We start from the raw sequence: 22,418 nt of genomic DNA, 5'->3' as shown, positions 1-22,418 counted from the left end.
CCTTTGCTCACGGTGTTGCGTTCAGTTTTCCCTAAAGTGGGGAAAAAGCAACTGAATGGTTTATCGTGTTTTGGCGAGAATTTAAAATATTTTGTGACTTTAATAAGAATAATTTTTTTCCTCTTTAAATAGCCGTAATTTTATTCTGAGTAGAAGGATATGTTTTACTTTCATTTAATTCGAGAGAAAACAATAATACAAAGTTTTTTAAGTATTTATTTATTGCCTATTCTTGTTTTAATTAGTTATAAATGAATTTCTGTGGTTTATTACATGTGTGATTCTACTTCAGTTTTATTAGTAAATATACTATTTGAAGTGAAATATTTTATTAGTAAATATACTATTGGAGTGAAACATTATCAGTAAGAAAGGTCAAATCCGTTTTAAAGAGTGTGATTCAATGTTTGAAGCTGTTCAGTATCATTCTGTTGTTAAGGGCAATTAATAAAAGCAAAAAGAAAATCTCATAAGTAATTCTCAGTTAGTGTTTTGATGCCTGCGAAGCATGTGATGGTGATGGTGTCATTTACAGTCTCATAAGATTTCTTTCAGCTACCGAAATACCTTAAGTGGGTTTTGTAATTTTTTTTTCATTACCTGGCTGTATCAATTTTATAAATAAACAATAATTTAGACTTTATTTTGGTTTCATAATGAAAATGCTGTCTTTTAAAATGTATTTCTGTTAATGTGTCTTAGATTTGAAAAGAAATAATCTTACTTAATTTCAACAATGCGTGTTATTAGATTTGTTCACTAAAATCAACACTATATAAATACAATTCAAAATAAAAAGTACGTTGTTAACATATTATATTCCTGGCTTTTACAGTTGTGAATTTTTTATTTCATTAGGTATTTTTCATATTTTTGGCGGTACATGAATAGCTTAACAATCAGATCACATTTACACAATAGAAATTTTATCCTAGTTTTGAACCATTATTTCCTAAACAGAGAAACTCATTTTCTGCATTTATTTTCAACATTTCTGAACCTTTCTTTTACAATTAACTCTTGATTAGCCAAGGCAGTAGAGCTGATAACACCCACAGTTAGCTCAAAATCAAGGATAACTTGAGAGCAGTTAAAAAATGCTAGGGAGATGACTTATTCATTTGATAATTAATAGAAAGTACTATTAACAGTTCATCTGTATTTTTTAGCAGTTTAATCTGAAAAGTAAGTTCATTTGGTTGTGCAAATTAAATCAATTTTCAAAACAAAAAGATCACGTTGTAAATAAAAGAAGAATATGCATCAATAAAAATGAAGAAACTAAGTTATATATCACTATGAAATCATCTGTTATACCCTACATTTCTCTTTCCGTTTTGTATTTTCCACAGGCAGTTTTGTTATGTGCTTCTGGTTTGTGATAATACTTTTTCCACGGTAGTGCAATGAAAACAGAACTGGAGAAACTAAGTTATATGTGACTATGAAATCATCTGTTTTAATTGCTGTTATGCCATGCATTTTTCTTGTCCTTGTTGTATTTTCAACAGGCTGTTTCGTTATATGCTTCTGGTTTGTGATAATAATTTTTTCACTGCAGTGCGATAAAAACAAGGTCTGATTAATTTGCAAACTCTTTAATTAAGAACTGACTATGTTTTATTTTTTTTTTTTCCTCCCAAATTCATAAGTTTAAAATTTTAGTTTATGCTCCCCCTTTACAGGTGAGTAGACTTATAACTCAAGTAAGCTTTAAATTCAATCTTATTATTTGAAAATTTTTCTTATATGAACCAAATAAAATATATATTTTTGATGAAACTTCCTTAATAAAGTCTCTCCAAACTTTGTGGACTGTGACATTATGTTTTCATGAACAGTTAGTCAATAAAGTCTGCGTACATCAAGAAAAGTAATATCAAATCCAAATTTTAAGGTGCGAAAAGGGTAGTTTCTTAAAGTTTTATTTTTTAAATATTTAGTTTCTATAAGGGACTTTGAAATTATTTAACTGTAATATTTTCATATTTAATAATTTATGCGCTCTAATTTTTAAAAGATAAGTGGCCAGAAATCAAAGCCAATAAAGTTTGCGTACAACGCGAAGGAGGCAGGGGATTTTTTATCTAACTTTTAAACTTCAAATTTGAGAATGCAAAGAAGGTTACATTTTCAAGGTCATTGACCTTCGCAGCAAATTTCACGTTGATTGGAAGTTGCAATTTCTATTTTCTTTGACGAAAATGACAACCAATAAAGAAATTCATTTAGTTACGAGACAACTAATTATCAAATTGAGAGATGAAGGTAAAACTCTTCGTTATATTGGTAAAACCATTGGAAAACCATTTTCTAGTGTGCAAAGAGTTATTCAAAACTATCTTGACACTGTTAGTCTTGCTGTAAAACCAAGATGTGGGAGACCGAAGAAGCTAACGCAGAGAGAAGAAAGAAAAATTCTTTTACGAATTAACTAAAATCCTAAACTTTCTGCTGCAAGCATTGCAAAAGAAGTTTTTTTAACTAGCAACAAGGAAATTTCTCCTGAAACTGTACGAAAAGTGCTGCGAAAGTCCGATCATCATGGACGCAAACCTAGGTCTATGCCATACGTTTCCGAGACAAATAGAAAGAAAAGCATTGCTTTTGCCAAAACATATTTAAACTCTGGCAGGACTTCTGGAACAATGTAATTTGGTCAGATGAAAGTAAATTTACAATATTTAAAGTTAATGGCCACCCTATTGTATGGAGAAAACCAGGAACAAAACTGAATCTGAGAAATTTAAATGCAACTGTCAAACATGGAGTTAGCGATGTGATGGTATGGGGGTGTATGTCGTCGAAAGGAGTTGGAAATTTTCACATTATTGATAAAGTCATGGATAAGTATGTTTATCTGGATATTCTGAAGAAAAATCTACGAGACAATGCTCGAAATTTAAACCTTTCTAATACCTTTATTTTCCAACAAGACAACGACCCGAAACATACAACTAAAATTGTGAAGGAATATTTCCTCTATCACACTCCAAGACAGTTGCGTACTCCTCCACAGTCACCAGACCTCAATCCAATCGAACATTTGTGGGCAAAATTGGAGAAACGAATTCGAAAACACAATATTACGTCGCGAAATAAGCTAATTAGTAAGTTGCAGGAAGAATGGGCGAAATTTACGTCGGATGACACTGAAAAACTAGTTCAGTCAATGCCCAGACGTCTGCAAGCTGTTTTGAAGAATAAAGGATATCCTACAAAGTATTGAAGTAACGTAAAAAACTTATATTTTGCTTTTTTTTAAAGTGTATGCAGACTTATTGGAGGGAATTTCTGAGTTTTTTTGACAAAATATATTTTTGAAAAAATGTAAAAAGTATTACACTGATATTATTTACTTTTTATTTAAGCTTACAATTTTAGCTAATAGAAGGAAAAAAATGCAATGATTAAAATACATTTTTCTATGCTTTAAGTGTTTTTTTAATTTAAAATTTAGTCTGTACGCAGACTTTTGTGACTAACTGTATGTGTACTCTACTGCACGTCTTCCAAATTGGTATAGTGATTAGTGCTCCTCGCCATTGTATCGTTCGTTGGCTCCAGGTTCGAATTCCATAGAAAATATGCATGCTTGTAAACTTACGGTGCTTGTACGGCATAGGGGCGCTCAAAGTACGTGAACAGCAAGAAGATAGCATAAGAAGCATGGGAATCCTTCAAACATATTCCAAGAGATGCCAGCTCAAACTTAAATACAGTTCTTTTTTCTGATGGCGATGGTGAGATAACCGATATTTCTGTTCCAGTGTCAATTAAAAAATTGGTTGCTGATGTGTTGGCAAGAATGCATATAAATGATTCAGCTCATTCCATCGATTTTCGATCGTCAGTGAAAGCCAGAGATTCAGTTTTCCTGTTTCGAAACCTGATATCTGCATGGCGGTATGCACTTGTAAGCTCTCTCGCCAAAGCGTTGGTGAAAGTAACAGTTCTTTGGGTCACTGTATTTTTGGAACGATTTCTCGAATTCGATCTGTGTCTTCTTTGTGGACTGGAATGTCTACATCTACTCATTTCTGCTATCTGCAGTGCTAACCTTGATATCTGTTTATCTAAGGTGAGTTTTTCTGTTTTTCTGAAGTGGATTGAGATTTGATTCCTGTACCTTGTCAGCCATTTTCGATGGTTTGGACAAATCAGTTTGCTGTTTACAGCCGAAATGCTCCGCATATTAAGCGGTAGTCGTTGCATCCAAAATGTTGTCAAAAATTCATACGGCATCTACTCCGTCGCTAAGTTGTGCATTTCGCGGAGAAGTTGGGATGGTTTCCTGTTACCCAGTTTAATTCAGTCAAAAGTATCTGAGTTTTCTGTGATTCAGAATGAGCAAAAATTTCAATAAGACTTTTTTTATGGCCGGATATTTGCAGTCGTCTGGTGATTTGAGGAGAATATCACCGACTTGTGTCAATGTCCCTGCTTCGATCGAACTGATTACATGATCGTATTTTGTTTGATCAGCCGTAATCCCAGCGTTACGGAATGGTGCTTCGATTTGACGAAACCAGATTTTGGGGTCGGATTTCAAAAAGGAGGAATTTATAAACATATTGCAATTGTTCTCTCTCCGATGCTGTTTGGCAATTGTTACTCTCTCTGATGCTGTTTCGGCATTCTCGTTTGAAGATATTTAGTCGCAATCAATCAATCACGAACGCGGTCACCAGTTGTAGGTTCGTTGATTAAGGACAAATGCATTAACGGTATATTACAGAGAATAAACTTCTTTGGATAATTTTATTACCGATAGAGTTGAACAAATGATAACGAGTTTCCTTTTTTTTAAACCAAATTCTAATGTTTATTTTTTTTATTCGAGAAAAAAGAAAATTCCAAAACGAAGAATTTGACAGATGACGCTTCAGCATTGGAAATGAGGTCTCCACGTTTTCCAGCCGTGTAAACATCTGCTGATTCGGAATGCGTCTATTTGAGTACCGCTCTGTACAGGCGCACAGTAATTCGCCCATTATAATCGGCAGACTATTAAGTCCGAATTTCTCATATCTTCCAGCTTACTTCTGCGCAGCTGATTGCTGAATGCCAAATTTCGCTTCGCCAAATTCATTTTACCTGTTCCCTAAAAAAGTCCTTAAGCGCCCTAGCATACTATGTATTTCCGAATCGTGTTTCAGTACCTACACCTTCCTGAAACTTGTACACATTTAAGCGAATCACCCTGTATACACTGACTACCAATAAGTATTTGGACACCTATGCAAATGATGATATCTGCGGTCCTAAGGTACGTCACGGACTCCGCCGGTATATATCGTGTAGCAAACAGCATCGGCTTTAGTCGCATGCAAGATGCCTCGTAGTTCGGAGCTCTCTGATTTCGAGAAAGGTATAATTATCGGGTATCACAAATGTGGCCGATCCTTAAGGGACATATCTAGCGATCTGAATACCCAAAATCGACAGTGGCCTATGTGATTAAGAAGTGAAAGGTGAGCGGTGATTGCCGGAATGTGGCCCGAGTCGGCAGACCAACGAAACTGGGAGATAGAGACCGACGAAGCTGTCCAGAGAAATTCGGAAGAACCGCACCCAACCGATGGCCCTCATCCGCGAGGAGTTTCAACAGGCATCCGGGAGTATTGTTTCAATGAATACCATCCGTAAGGAAGCACATCTGCTTGGTTTTCATGGTCGTGCTGCTGCCCATAAGCCTTTGATCACAAAGTCTAACCGCGCTGCTCGGTTAATGTGGCGCAAAGCACATCGAAATTGGACCGTAGATCAGTGGAAACGGGTTCTTTGGAGTGACGAATCAAGGTTCACCCTTTACCGTTCGGATGGCAGGGTCTGGGTCTGGCGTCTACCTGGAGAACGTCTCCTGCCAGAATGCATTGTGCCAACAGTCAAGTTCGGCGGAGGTGGAATTATGGTCTGGGGGTGTTTCTCCTGGTATGGGCTGAGACCCTTGGTCCCCATTCATGGTAAGCTCAACTCCGATGCCCACTGCACTATTTTGGATGACAATGTGCTTCCTACGTTGTGGCAGTTTTACGGGTTGGACCCCTGTTACTTTCAGGACGACAATGGCAGTTGTCATGTTTCGACGTTAACCAAGGCTTGGTATGGTGCCAATGGAGTTCATCGAATGGACTGGCCTGCCCAGAGTCCAGACCTGAACCCTATCGAGAACCTCTGGGACGAGTTGCATCTCCGAATTCAGGGGTGCACTACCCGTGCAAAATCGGTGAAGGAACTTCTATGTCTTCTCCAAGCCGAGTGGAAGAAAACACCTAGCTGTCACACAAAGACTTGTGGAAAGTATGCCCCGGAGGGTCCACGCTGTAATTACCTCTCGTGGAGGCTCTACCAACTATTGATTTTGAATAAAGTTAGTTTTTCTTTTCTATCACAGGTGTCCAAATATTGTACTTATTGGTAGTCAGTGTATACTGGGACTATTTTTGGAAGATTACCTTGCTCAATGCCAAGCCGTGAACAAAAACAGACGCAGTATATGAACTGGGAGACCACATTAAAAGTTAAATTTCCTTATTTGTCCAAAATTAATTAATTAATATTTTAATTTGAAATTTCCAAAGCATGAAAATTTTCCTTATTTAAAGCATTAAATGTGTGTATGTTTCTCGCATTGTGATAAAACAACGGTACCTAAAACCATCAAATTTTGAAGAACGTAATCCTCCAGCGAATATGGGCATCTAGAAACCCTAATTTGGTTTTTGTTTTATTATCTATTTCATATTTTGTCAGACATTAAAGACTTTTTGATTAAGAAACTCAACGATCTCAAAGCGAGGAAAGGCAACTCTGTACCCGGGGAAAAAAAAAAAAAATCTCCTGAGCGCGAGACTATGTATCGAAAATTCTAAAGATGCTTATTTTAAAATTATTTTGCGATATTGCTCTTGAATTAAATTTTATGGTTTAAGTGCGAAGAACGTGATATTTAATAAATAAAGGTCATACACAAAACGTTAAAAAAACGCACGTTTCGGCGTAATGTAAAGTCTGAAAGCTTCCAGATTAAAAAGAAAAAGTTATTGCCTTCAGTTTGAGAGACTTGTCATTGCGCATGCAGATGCAGTAATGAATACTAATGCTTTAATACTAATGCAGTAGTGAATACTAATACGCTGATGTTGCTTTTGTTGTTAATGGCTATGTTTGCGTAATTGTTTTTACCCATAAGCATAATGGATAGTTTGGAAATAATAAAGGCGCGATTTAACAATCATATTAACATGCTGAAACCGAAAAGAATTTTTGATAAAACAAAACAAAAAGGACAAAGAAAAGTTATTTACATTTCTTCATTTTCGTAAAAAGTTAAAAAGAACAAAGAAGAGATTTTCGCAAATTACAGAAGAGAGACTATCAGGATGCGAAACTGCAGGAAATCGTGGTATTGAGAAAATTATCGTACGAGTGAAAAATAAGAAAGAGGGAGTAAAAACGATTATATATTGTTCGTTTATGGCTAGAATTTTCAAATAATTCATGAGATTCATGCTGCAGGGCCATAAGAAGGTCAAAACAGAAATGGAGACACAGATAGGTTAAGGCAAAGTATAACAACATGGCACTAAAAATAGTTAGGATATATTGAAACTTTGTAAAACGAAACAAGGCAATAAAAATATCTTGTTGCTAAAGTTAAAACAGTGAATTCAAACCGAGATGCATAATCGAACTTCTTGACGACAGTCACGAACGGACAGAGGTAATAAATTTACAATGGTTTAACAAGACCATTCAAAGAAATTTATTGTAATTGGCTTTTTGCTTGTATTCCCCATTGTTTATTTCGGCATTCCATTCAAACTGTAGCTGGCTGTATTAAACTGTTATTTAAAGATGAACGGAATTTGTTGTTCATACAATATCCCTCTACCTGTATAATCAAAATTTTGAATTTTTTCTTTGATGATGATGACAATTTTATTGTATTTTTGGGTGTCTATTTTGAGCAATTTTTTTTATAAAGGCCATATTTTAAGAAAGAATATTTCATATTTGAATTTACTCTCAGATTAATAGTTTATAGTGAGTTCTTCTGTTATAAGATAATTGTAGAATATGTTTATATTAATAAGTTTGGCTTAAAATCTCAGACTAATTTCTCTAATATCTATTCAACCCAAAGTACCTTCTGAAGAATTTCGAGTTTAATAATTACTCAAATCGAACTAATGAATTCAGAGAAATATATGACGTGGCAGTTCCAAACCAGATAATACACGAGACGAAACACGGTTCAACTATCAACTGTTTCAAGCACTGGGAATGATCGAGTGTTTCTGTGAGAACGTGTGCTGCGAAACTCACATCTATGAGTTGCTACATTGGTGAATTCAATTTAACATGGGCTATACTGCTTGATTGCTGCAATTGAAAAGACCAGTTTTCCCGAAGGCTGTCATTTCAGGCGAAAACATATGGATATTCCGATAAGATTCTGAAGCGAAGTAGCAATGACGAGAAGAAATGGACAAATTCTTCGAAACAACTGAAAAATTTATTGGTAAATTCAAAATAAAATAAAGTAATGTTCATTATTTTTTTGAACAACAAAGAACTTATGCTTAAAAATTTCATGCTGAATGGACAATGTTTACAGCTGCAATTTATTTGGATGATATAATATAAGTATCAAACAGAATAAGACGTGAGGCCGAAATTCGAGAGGAACGTAGTTGGTTTCTTGTGACATAATACCGTTTTTCGTCAGGCTGTCATTAGTCAAGAATTATGATAAAAAAATTTCAAGACTGAGGCTTCCAAGTGCCCATGTTCGGGTGGAGGACTACGTTATTCAAAATTTGATGGTTCTAGATATCGTTGTTTTTTCACATTACGAGAAACATACATACGTCCTTTTTCAGAAAAGTTCTACGACATTTTTTTTTTTTTTTAAATTTCTGAGTTTGCAGTACTAAAAAAGGAACAAATGTTGTTTTTATGTTACCTGGTATGTATTCTTACTTGACATGACTTTGGCCATGTTTCCACGCACACTTATTAAGTGGCAGGGCTGTGCTTAGCAACACACTGTTCGGATTGTTGTCGCATTCGTTAAGGTGACACAATGAATGCTGATTATGAGCAAAGAGTGAACACTCAGTTCTGCGTTAAGCTCTGCAAAACCCCTAGTGAAACGTAGAACATGATTAAGCAAGCATATGCAGGCGAGACAGAAGTCGTGTTTTAGAGTCGCACAAAAGGTTTTGTGAAGGCAGAGATTCAGTGCAAGACGATCCCAGAGCTGGTCGCCCGTCTATAGCACATACCGATGCAAATCTAGAGCGTGTAAGACAGTTATTGCAAGAAGACCGTCGTGTAACTGTGCGTATGATATTAGAAGAAGTCGTGTTTTAGAGTCGCACAAAAGGTTTTGTGAAGGCAGAGATTCAGTGCAAGACGATCCCAGAGCTGGTCGCCCGTCTATAGCACATACCGATGCAAATCTAGAGCGTGTAAGGCAGTTATTGCAAGAAGACCGTCGTGTAACTGTGCGTATGATATTAGAAGTACTGAATTTGAATCAGGATGTGTGTCATAAAATTTGACGCGAAGATTTAGAGAAACGGAAACTTGATGCAAGACTCGTCTCTCTTTTACTAACAGATGCACAGAAAGAGGAAAGACTGAGAATTTCTGCTAAACTATTGGATAGAGCCAGACGTGATCCCATATTTGTGTCAAAGATTATTGTCATTTTTTCTTGTTTCCGTGAGTGAAAAAGTGACTGAAAGCAAAGCATCAATATTATTATCATCTTGTTTCAGTATCAGTTTCATCAAGATTATTGCAGGCATCCAACGGGTTGTAACAAATGAGCTTGTAAGCATCTCAGTTGAAGATTTCTCTCCCCCCCCCCCGCTTGCTTCGAAGACCTTCAGAAACTTCGGAATTTGTGCATAAATAGCAGCTAGGATCATTACTTGGTAAATGCAACTTTGTTTTTTTAAGATTTTTGTTCTGGAACTTTTCTGACAAAGGATGTCTATTCATTCAGATACTTCATTATTTAATTTCTTTGAATATGATGGTGGTGGTGGTGTATTTAATTATGGCAAAGCACACTAGGGCTATCTGCCTAAGAGGAGGGATACCTTTCGTGGAGGACTTTCTAAGGGAAACTGGCTCGTATACACGTTACACATGGGGAAAACCACGAAAACACCCATGCAGCCAGCCCGTTCGCGGGATTCGAACCTCGGACCGAACTACCAGTGTTCAGCGACTTTACCGCTCGGCCGCTGGTGGGCCTTGAATATGATACAGGGTGATAATATTTGGTGTAAGGTCTCTTTGGACTAAATAAAAAAAAAAAAAAAGAGAGAGCTGTTTCCTTGTCATATTTATTAGTTTTGTGTAAAAAATGCATAAATATGAAAATATAAACAATTTTTATTATGTACAAGTATAAAATAAAATAAAAAATATTATAATCAAATATTATTTATAAGAGCAGTAAAATAATAATATATACCATTAGAAAATAAAAATTTAATACAGAAAATAAATTATTACAGTATTGCAATACAATAAAGAAACAAAACGCATATTATTATTTTAAGAAGAGTAAATATCACATAAAAATATTCTTGTATAGCCTATTTATTATACAATATCTGTTACAACAGGGGAAAAAAAACTAATTTATTAACTGCAGAGCTGCGTATTTTTGAAATGTGCATAATGCATCTGTTGAGCTGTCATTAAGCCTGGAACTTTTTTTTTTGTGCACAAAATTACCTGCAGTCGAGAAAGCTCTTTCTGCTTTCACGCTGGTTGGTGGCACTATTGATAATGAACGATATACTTCCTCTAAATATTTGCCTCGAAGTCTTGCATCTTCCAACAATAGATATAGTAATAATAATGGAGCACACATTGTGCAATAAAATCTGATTCCAGCCAGAAAGCTCGCAACAGCCATGAGAGTGGCAAAAAAAAAAAAAAAAAAAAAAAAGACAGTTATCGTAATTGCTATTTTTGTATTCAGAATATGCACTGTTTTTTCGAAGCTGAAAATCAGCGTCACCATAAGTGTTTTTTGAAGGCCAATTTCGGTGTCACATCGTTAAAATTACCGAAACATGAGAAATATATTCCGTATTAATAATTTAATAAATTCTGAATAAGAAAACTTAAACTATCCCTAAGATATCGGTCATGTTATTCCATATATAGTAAACATGTACAGTAAGACCTCGCTTAACGCTGTTTCGTTTAGTGCTGTTTCGGTTTAGCGCTCTTTTATTTGAACCCGGGGATTCCACGAAATCGCTCGCAGCATACGGGGATTCCCCGAAATATTATGCAGCGATAGGTTTCAAATACATATCCGAAAGAGTGTACTTGTATTTCTTGTTTGGTGCGGTATTGTACAGACATATTTTGAAGGAGTAAATGTGGAAGATGTCGAAGAAATAATTCAAGAAGCAGCGGCTAGTCTTTCTAATGATGAGCTCAAGGAATTAACTGAACAAGAAGAAAACAAAAATGTTGACAGCAGTGATTCAGAAGAAGAGCAAAAAGAACTTTCGATGGCGTTTGTAAAAAGGAGTTTGTCTACCACAACTGAAATAATGGATCAATTCATTGAAAATGATCCGAATTTTGACAGGAGCTCAAAAGTAAGGCGTGGTGTTAGAGATGCTCTATCCGTTTATGAAGAACTTTTAAGAGAACAACGCAAAAGAAAAAGGCAAACAACATTAAATGCTTTTGTCACAAAAGGGCAGAACACTGAAAACGCGGAAGGCTAACTAAATATGACTGACTTAGAATTTTATTTGTTTTTTTAAGAATATTCGTTTTGTTATTTATATTTTGTTTTTATTTTTGCAAGAAATAATAATGTGGTATTAATTTGGGGTTTAAGAAATAAATGTTTGGTTTTATTTTTATTTAAAAACATACTTTTTAAATTTAATACCTAACCAATTTCCTAGCCATCTTCCCCTAACCCCAATATTTACATGTAAAGATAGCCTCGTTTAGCGCTGTTTCGCATTACGCTCTACTTTGATGGAACGTATCCCCCGCGTTAAGCGGGGTCTTACTGTATGTCAAAATATGAAATAATTTCAAGCAAACTTCCTGCTTTAAAAAAGTTCAGATGATTGTGATACCTTTATTGGCACTATCTGATTATTTGAACCTCCCACGAAAAGTTTCCAAATTGGTAATACGAATTGGCAAATTATACTTTTATAAATAGTAAGGAAGAAACATTTTATAAGAGGAAACTAATGAAAAAAAATTCAAATTAAATAAAAAAACTCCATGGCTAATATTAATATTTTTAGAGCCGGTAGGCACTGTTTAGTTAAAAGTGCGTAAATACACATGTGCATGCCATTACGCGTGTACTAAAACATATGTATGGTACGTGCGTGCGGAGTTGGCTATTGTCGTGTGTATACCGTGGATGTAAGAAGAAAACTAACTCTACTACTTCTTAATTTCATGTTGTGTACTCGAAATATACCAAAACAGAGCTGCTCTACCGAATTTTAAAATCGGTGAGCAATAATCAGAAAGTACCTATTTATTTTAGTTTACTAATTTTAAAGCATGTATTTTACATTATATATATCAGGAAATATTATATATCAGGCATAATGTTTGCAACATTTAATATTTGACTTAAAATGGGGGAACCCAAAATATCATTAATAATTGTCAAAAAGTTATGGATAATTTATCAATATTTTTTATGGATAATTTTCCGAAGTTGTTGATAATTACTTATGAACGTTATTCCGTTTTCTTTTTAAAAAATGGTGGTTACTACTGTAATTTATCTCTCGAACCTCAGAAAAAATTGATTAAGACTTCCACAATGGGGAAAAAAGGGAAACTGTAATTGCATTTAACGGCCGTTGCCAACAGGGAACTCAGACTACTCTCTTAGACCGTCGGACCATTCTAACCACCGATCACTACGCTGCTCAGTTTTGCACCAACAACATATCCCACCCACCAACAGAACATATGGTCACTCCAAACGCTAACACAATACCTTACAAAACCACTCACAAGCAACACTCCTCTTGTCAAACCATCGGAGGTCTATGACTACATCCAAAAACTCAAGATCAAAAAGAGCTCAGGATTGGACAACATCTCCAACAAAATGATAAAGAACACGGCCATCCTCATGCTGCTGAAGTTAGTTGCTGTTATCAATGCCATGCTTCGCCTGAGGCATTTCCCTAACCCATGGAAAACTGCCGTAATTACGCCAATCCTCAAACCTGGAAAGCCGTCTTCCGAGCCAATATCATACAAGCACATAAGCCTACTCTCCTCTCTGAGTAAAGTAGCTGAATACGTATTTCTGCAGAGAATTCTGGAATTTACAGACCATCACAAGATCATTATACCAGAGCAGTATGGGTTCCGGAAGAAACACTCTACTGTACATCAGTTGTACCGGGTTACGGAGATGATCTCATCAGGATTCCAGGAGCGTGAGATTACTGATGCCATATTTCTAGATGTAGCCAAAGCCTTCAACCGTGTCTGGCTTGAGAGCCTCACGTACAAACTCATCATTCTGGGTTTCCCAGAATACAGTACATCCATCACACATTCCTATCTTAAGGAAAGACTATCGTTCGTGTGAACAACTGACTCTCCACACCGCGATTCATCAAGGCTGGCGTCCCGGAAGGAAGCCTCCTTGAACCCGTATACTATAATATCTACACGAACGATATCCCACAAACACCATACACCATACTGGCTATGTACGCCAACGACACGGCAATTCTATCCAAAAACGCATCTCATGACTCAGTTATTGAAACGTTACAAAACCACGCCCACGCACTTGAGTCCTTGCTGACAGCCTGGAAGGTGAAGATAAACATGGAGAAATCAGAGGCAGTCCTTTTCCACAAGAAAAGAAACGCGGACGAAACTACATGTATCCATATATCCGAAACTCCAATCCAAGTGGGCTAGGCAGGCCCAATACCTAGGTGTTATACACTCATGTCCATAAATTAAGGATAGTTCGAAGCCACGCGGAAATCGAACTCTAAAATAAATATATCACCTGTAAAATCACTACACACATCTTCAAGAATCATATGCAAATTTCAGGAAGTAACCAGATTGCACCGATGGTACGTCACAATAACGAGAGTGTAAGAGAGTGATATATAAAGAATACAAGCAAAGAAGTAAAACTGTTCGCAGGCGCTTTATAAGCATTTCAGTGCAATAACCGAATAGTTATGACACAAAGGACGCATTTGGATAATTTTTTACGTGGTAGAATTATCGGCCGTCTGGAATGTGGGCGTACCCAACTGGAAGTATCAGACGAACTTGGAATTGCCCAGAGTGTCATCTCCAGGCTTTGGCAACGATTCCAAGATGATGGTAATGTGAGTAGATGTTACACCACAGGTCGCCCCAGAGTTACAACGCCGAATGAGGACCGGTATTTGGCAGTTACTGCCAAACGAAACAGGCGGAGCACAGCCTCAGACCTGTCTCGCAGCTCTCTTCAGCCTCTGGTACGACAATTTCATTGGCAGACCGTGTACGGACGCTTAGGGCAGATTGGTCTATACGCTCGTAGACCTGTCAGATGCGTTCCACTTACTGCAACTCACTGTCGCTTGCGGTTAGCCTGGAGTAGAGAGCATGCATTGTGGACACTGCAACAGTGGGCTTGTGTGATGTTTTCCGACGAGTCAGGTTTAGCTTGCAGTCTGATTCTCGCCGGACTTTCATATGGAGAGCTCCAGGTACCCGTTACCACCAAGAAAACATCACTGAACGATACCGTTACGGTGGTGCAGGAGTGCTCGTTTGGGTTGGAATTATTCTGGGTTCCAGAACTGAGCTGCATGTTCAAATTGGAACCATGACAAGCCAAATCTATCGGGACGTCATTCTGGAACAACATGTATGTTTGTTTCGGGGCACCATGGGCGCACAATTTGTGTTTATGGATGACAACGCCCGTCCTCACCGTGCAAACATCGTAAGCGAATGCCTTCAATCGGAGATTATCACCCGTATGGACTGGCCAGCATTCTCACCGGACTAGAATCCAGTAGAGCACGTGTGGAACATGCTTGGCCGACGAGTTGCAATCCGTCAACCTCCTACATGTCTACCGGAACTTCCGAGAGCATTGCCTTTTGAGTGGTGTAATATCCCCCAAGATCAGATTGATAATTTGATACTCAGCATGCCTAGGCGTTGTACGGACTGTATTGCATCGTCTGGGAGACATACATTGTATTAACAATCATACCAACCATATAATATTGTTTTTTTTTTTTTTTTTTTTTTTTGTAAATAGGGTTTTTTTTTTTTTTTTTTTTTTTTGTAATTTGCTCCAGGGAGAAAAAATCGCTAATTTTTGTAATAATATCAAACATATAGCATCTTTTTTTGCTCTTTATCTTTTGTTTAATAAATAAGCTTTACAAATAAGTCAAATTTGTTTTGCTTCTAACTCTTCCTTCGCCTGATTTTGCATTATTCTTAATTTATGGACATGAGTATATTTTAGACAGTTCACTCACATAGTCCCCACACATAACACAAATTGTTGCTAAGTTCAGTGTCTGTAAACGAACACTTACCCCCTTAATTGATCGGAACTCCGTTCTATCTATTGACAACAAATTACTCATTTTCAAGACCCTTTTGCATCCCATTTTGACATACGGCTTCCCTGTTTGGGTATACGCCTGCAAAACTAATCTTATGAAGCTTCAAGTTCTTCAAAATATTGTACTCAGGCAAGGGGTGAACTGTCGTTGGTTCATTCGAAACTCGGCAATTCACCGCGAGCTTGAAGTTCCTGAGATCCACTGCTATATAGCAAAACTTGCAGAGAACATTTTTAATAAGATCCCAGAATTTTGTAACAGCACCATTCCGGTGCTCTCTTATAACTATGAATCTGAAGCTAACCGCGAAAGACAGATATCTCAACAACTAACTTTGCTTATGTATACTAGTTTATGTAATCTAGTTCATGTTACCTATGCCCTTCTATGACACTTCATTATTCTATGTATACCATCCCTCTACGAATTGTCTTTTCCCAGGAGCCCTTGCTGCATGTATATATTTTTATTTGTAAATATTATGTATGTCATGTAATACCAATTTATTTTTGAAATTATGATCGTATGTATCGCACGTCTCTCATGAAGCTATTAGGACTCTCACATACTAGAGCAATATTAGGCATTTCTTTTAATACCTTTTCATAATAATTGCATAGGCACAACGGTTTGTTACTAGCGCACTTACCTTCGCCTCCGGCCTGCTGCCGCGGAACTCATCCACATTGGTCTACCGCATTTAATGACTTTCGTATCCCGTTGGACTTCTGTGTTATTTTTTATTCCAAGTGTTCGTACAACTCAAGGACTCGAAAATCGACTATCATTACGCCGGGTTAGCGATCATACGTGGGCACCCTTCGCTGCGAACTTTTCGAGTTTGCCTGAGCCGACCATTCTAACCGGTTTGATACGGGCTACATTTATTGGATTCTACTCTGGATCCGTTAAAGATATCCCCCATAGCATGTGTGCGGGATGTGATTGCTAATGTTGGTGTTTAGTTATGGATATGTACGAAATCTTCAGGCAGTCAATGACATACCACAGACAACATTCCAAGATCTGTAATAGTCAGTACCACATTTTGAGTGATCAGTTCTAAATGATAAAAGAGGAAAATTAATAACAAATGATAAAGGTAGTACTAAATTTAGGGTATTCTATTAATTTGTAGCTTTGGTGTTTGAATCATTCATATGTGTTTTGCTCAATAAAAGTCTATGTTGTAAGTCGTCTTTTCCCTCACATCCACTCTCAGCAGTGCTATATTTACACTAAATTGCAACAAATTTTTAAAGCTGTGCGTTTTAGAGAAGAAACGTTTTATCCTTTTGTTTGTTTTAACAGGTACTGGCTGTGATTTTGTTTTTTATAGCCGGCTACTTTATCGGCGCTGCAAAATACCAGAGTCACGGTGAAGTTAAAAGCATTCGACTGATGGCGCAGGAAGAAGGTAAGAAAGCTATTATTTACATATAAAAATCTTGTAATTTTATAAGGTTCCTTCCTAGAATTTACAGCTGTGTGAAACCTTGAGAACTGGTAAGCGAATAACCGCTTTGGCTCAGAGAATAGAAACACAAGAAGGGTTAATTATTCTTTATTGCTCAAAATAAAGTTTACAAGTGGCCCTCTCTCAGGACGTACAGAACAGCCTCCACTTGGGTTTTAACTCAAGAATACTAAGAACTAAAACCTAACTAATGCTTAACTAAAACGATATAGTCGAAACTGTCAAAATTCTACAGGAGTTGACCCCATTAAACGCTAACTAAACGGCGGAGCTATCAAGGGCCTAAAATACGGCCGAGCGTAGTAATAGCTTAGAGAGAGTGTAACTAAAAGGCGAACGCGGGCTAGTCAGAATCTCTGGCTCTCTAACGAAATCAGTGGAACTTCGACTTCATTTGCATTTTGCTCTTCCTTCATTTCATTCATATTGCATTTAACCATGATTCTGAAAACACATTCTGGTAGGAAATTGTAAGCTGAAATTAGGAGCGACAGGAAAGTGGCTTTAACTAAAAATAACTCTTAAAAACTTAGGATAAACCTTACAATTTTAATCTTTCTCCAGAAATTTACTTTGTATTGATATTTGATTGTGTACAATGTGTATGTTCTCTGTTTTGATCTTTTTCTAATATTCTGACTTATATGGTATAAATGAGATCGGATTATACAGATAATAAATTTAATTGACAGTTCCTCATAGAAAATTACCTGGAATATTTTTTTTTTTTTTTTTTCGTTTGACAAAAGGATGTCACATTTCGGAAATACGTTCACTGAAAAATTTCATTAAATCACTCTTGGTGGCGCAATTTCTTGATGGAGAGTGATGCGGATGGCCGAACACATACCTGTAAGAAGATGTAACTCACAGAATATCCAACTGTATGTCACTGTCTGTACAGGATGGTGACTTCGGATTCAAAGATCAAACCGCCTGATAATCTATATTTTGGATAATGACTAGTATAGTCTTTGCTGCTCTCTCTTTGATGCTAAGTCCTGAACACTGTACTCATGTATTTTTTTAACATCTTGGTATCAGCTAACCGGAATTAGATTTTAGTGTTCAATGTGCCGAATTTCACTTCGGCCAGTAGGGGTGGGGGGAGGTCGGCCGAAATACTTTGAGTCAGATATATGAAACCCTTTCATGTATTAGTTGAATCTTCTTTTTAAAAATCTCCAAATAATATTCAAAGTCGAACCTTCTAAAATACAGATCCAGATTTTCGTTCCTGTTTGCAGAGTTCCGTTGTCACTTTGTAGTTTGTCAATATTTCTTGTAATGAATTTCAAATGACTGAATAAGTGAAGAGTTCTGAGCAAATTCAAACTTTTTTTGAAATATTTCTAGTTTGTAGTTGAAACCTTTATAGATGTTTTAGTTTTATTTTATAGATATTTCATTTTTTATAAATTAGATTTATATTATTTTAATTTAATGTTAAAACGATGTTTTGTCGATTTTTCGTGCATAGCTTCGCTTAAGAATGGGCTAAAAATCTTAGACTTTTACTACTCCCACCATCAGATCGAGCAGAAAAAAAATCTTTTAAATGAAATTTTTACCGATTTTTAACGCAATTTACTGATTTTTGGTAATATTTGGAAAAACTACTCAATTCGTTTTCGATCATTTTACATATGTTATTTTAAAATTCTCTCATCCAAAATATGCAGCTGTTATAAATAACATTTTGAAATTTTCACAGATTATAAAATAAACTCTCATTCTCTTTTAAAATAAGAATGATAAGAAAATGTGAATTACGCAATTTTCTAGAAATTTTTTTAAAAATATGCTGCAATATGACTTTAAGTAGAAGCAAAAATTTCCTATCTTCTTTAAATATCATGTGATTTTCCTTAAAAATTCGATTTTGAAGATATGATGTCATTAAATGTTAGGCTGTTTTCTCTTTTCCATATAGATTTCTCTAATATCAGTTTTATTAACTAATTATTATTTTTTTTCCTTGCTAGGAAGAATTATTTACAAAGAAATTAGTTTTACTAAAGAAATCTGCAGTTTTATAAATGCTGTTTTATTTCTGTTGCCTTCCGAGGAGGGGGAGAGGGTTATACTTAATATTCATTTATTTTATAAATCCCATTTTTCCTTTCCGATAAGGGGACTCATACACCTTAAAACCCATAAGATGTTCGAATAGGTGACTGTCGCAAGAATTGGGATAACTTATTTATTTTAAAAGCAATTACTACCAACCTTTTACAGCTGACTACATAATATAGCTGCTTTCTGAAATAGTAATCAGAAAGCTTGTGTTGCCACAAATATTTTTATAATTTAATCCGCTTTGTGACAACATTTTTCATCATGTTTCCAACTTGCGCGCACAGTTTAAAACATTCTGTTTCATAATTTAATTCCATATTTAATATATAGCTTTTATAACATTTGAAAACTACTGTGAACCTAAAATTCTAAAAATTTCATGTTAAATTTTTATTTTATTTGGAGTTGAGTTTATAAAATGTATTTTATTAAAAAAATTGTAATGTTTCCGTCCATAAAATTTTTCAATACTAAAATATTCATCAGATTGTTGGTTCAGTTAGAAAATGGTGCCTATATAAAGAATTCCATCAAATTTCAAGTATGAACCATTAGCCATTTTTAAAATATCATGTGCGCAAGATGGAAACATGGCTAAATATTCTGCCACAAAGAGGATTAAATTACAAAAATATTTGTGGCAACACAAACTTTCTGGTTACTAGTTTCCAAAGCAGCTATATTATGTAGTCAGCTGTAAAAAGTTGGAAGTAATTGCTTTTAAAATAAATAAAATATCTCAATTCCTGCAACAGTCACGTATTCGAAGATCATGAGGGGGTTTAAGGTGTATGAGTCCCCTTAAATAATAAAAGAAAGTGTTCAAAAATTTTAAATTATTTGCAATGATATCTGCCGTGTCATTCATACTTTTTCACTTCCTAAGTTTATATAATTTTTTCAGTATTTAATTTTAGAAATTGGTTTTCTTCAATCTTTTTATTATTCATATTATTATTATTATTATTATTAGAGTTATAAAATTCCTTCACCCAAAAATTTATATTTGACGCTTATAAAATCTTTGCGAGTTATCATATAAAACAAACCCTTCCCGCCCTTTAAAAACAATAAGGATTAAAAAATAATTATGCGATTATCTGATTTTTTTTTTTTTTTTTTTTTTTAAACTAGTCACTTGCTAGCCGTCGGTCTGGCATGCCTATCAGCAGACCGAAAGCGGGTGGTATAATGTAAATTAACCCGAAACTTTACTCTAAAATGTTATTTATACTTGATAAACAGGATTCTGAAATTGCCATCCACACAAGGACATTTTCTTGATCAATCATCAGAATGTTAGAGACCACAATGTCTCGTTTATACTCTTGCGCGCGCATGTGTTCGAGTGTCGAAGGCAACCAGCATCTATCTTTCAACAAATTGCCAAGGGTTGAAATACTATGTGCTTTTAATACTTGAAACTCGCCACTCTTGCGCGCGCATGTGTTCGAGTGTCGAAGGCATCCAGCATCTATCTTTCAACAAATTGCCAAGGGTTGAAATACTATGTGCTTTCTAATACTTGAAACTCGCCAAAACCTCTTTTCAAGATAAAAATGATTATTCTCGCAACCCCACCTTTTTTCTTCCTGGATTTTAGTGCCTCTCTTTCCCTCGCCTGAAATCTAAATGTTTTGGAATTTTTCAATGTAATGTAATTTTTGTTTTTCACTAATATGATCCGGAAAACTTTTTTTTCCTGTAATAATTTTTATTGTACTGAAATAAAAGCAAACTCATCGAGTTTATTTAAATGCATTTCACAAATGCTTAGTGTTATCCATCTCTATACTAATGCGGCAAACATGCAGACAATAACTCGTTTCTTCTAATTCTAAAAAATTCTGCCATACCTAACTTGTGCTGCTTAGTGTTCCTTTAAATTCTAAAATTTTCGCCGCAACGGCAGCACCTGGTGTGGCACCGGTTCTGTATGTGTATTTTTCTATTTGACCTAAATAATAAGTAAAGCCCAAATGTTGCCATGTCTGCATGTCATCTTACTTGATTAAAATTGATGATCTAAAATGCGGAATCGCCGAATTCACACGAATTTACATTGATTCCAGATCTCGAACTTTTTATTGTAGTAAATATGATGGCATTTTCTTAAGAATAACGTAGAAACTAAATTGTGGTGAGCCTTCTAAAGGAAAATGGCTCTGTATTCATATTACATATGGAGAAAACCACAGTTCTATTCAGCCAGCTTGTTCGCCGGGAACCAAACCTAAGATAAACTGTTAATTTTCAATAGTCTTATCCCTGTAGCCATCAGTGTGACCATATAACAAAGGAAATGATTCAACAGAAGAGCTTAAGTATGATTAATGTGTAATTATCAAAATCGTGAAAACAACCTTGTATTTAGCGTAAGTATAATGAAACACTCAATCGATTTCGAGGGCAGCTAAAGGTCCCTCCTCATCAGGAGAAAGAAATACAAGAAAGAAGAAAATAAAGGAGAAGGAGTCTCAGAAACACGTGGTCCTTATCAGTACTGCACGTGGTTATAATTGGATTTTTAATCAGAGTTGCATTGGCCGCCTACTTTTACTGAGCCAGGCTATCTGATCAAGCATAAAGGACAAGAAAAATTAGCGAAGTTTACTGATAAGGGCTACGTGTTTCTGAGACTCCTTCTCCTTTATTTTCTTCTTTCTTGGTATTTCTTTCTCCTGATGAAGAGGGACCTTTAGCTGCCCTCGAAATCGATTGTTTCATTATACTTACGCTAAATACAAGGTTGTTTTTATGATTTTGATTGTCACATTAGCGTGTTTCTCTGCTAGTCTAATGTGTAATTTTTTATATGTTACCAATTCGCTGTAAAATTGACTTATTTACATTTTATTTACAATAAAAAAATAAAACGGAAGAAATGATTTGAAAATTTTTAAGCAATTGAAGAAATTTTTATGGCAGTTGAACTGTGTACTGTTGATTAGATGAACTGGGTACTTTTTCCCTTTTAAATAAAATTCTTTTGCGTACTTTTCGTGACCATTAGTAGTAATGATTATCATTTTATCCATTTTAGTTTTAATTTTATCATATTGTTAATTAACTTATCACTATTTAAAATGATTTGTGATGTAAATATTCTTAAAGTGTTGTACGAGAGTTCTTACACATTTCTTTGGAAGAACTTAACAGATTAAAGAAGAAAAATCACGATGCCGTTCCGAATTAGATAAAAA

At 35.6% G+C, this 22,418-nt stretch overlaps 1 protein-coding gene across 1 annotated transcript in view; it reads left to right on the top strand.

Moving 5' to 3' along the window:
- The window catches only part of LOC118192267 (ectonucleotide pyrophosphatase/phosphodiesterase family member 3-like), a 130,428-nt gene that overhangs the window by 993 nt on the left and 107,017 nt on the right, over positions 1-22,418 (top strand). The window contains exon 2 of the mRNA XM_035363193.2: positions 16,971-17,076. Coding sequence (XP_035219084.1) covers positions 16,971-17,076 — 106 coding nt within the window. The remainder of the gene's footprint in view (positions 1-16,970; positions 17,077-22,418) is intronic.

Source organism: Stegodyphus dumicola, chromosome 10, assembly GCF_044657685.1.
Source record: "Stegodyphus dumicola isolate Sdum_Otavi_A_Nest chromosome 10, ASM4465768v1".
NCBI lineage: Eukaryota > Metazoa > Arthropoda > Arachnida > Araneae > Eresidae > Stegodyphus > Stegodyphus dumicola.
This window is presented reverse-complemented; position numbering and strand designations above follow the sequence as displayed.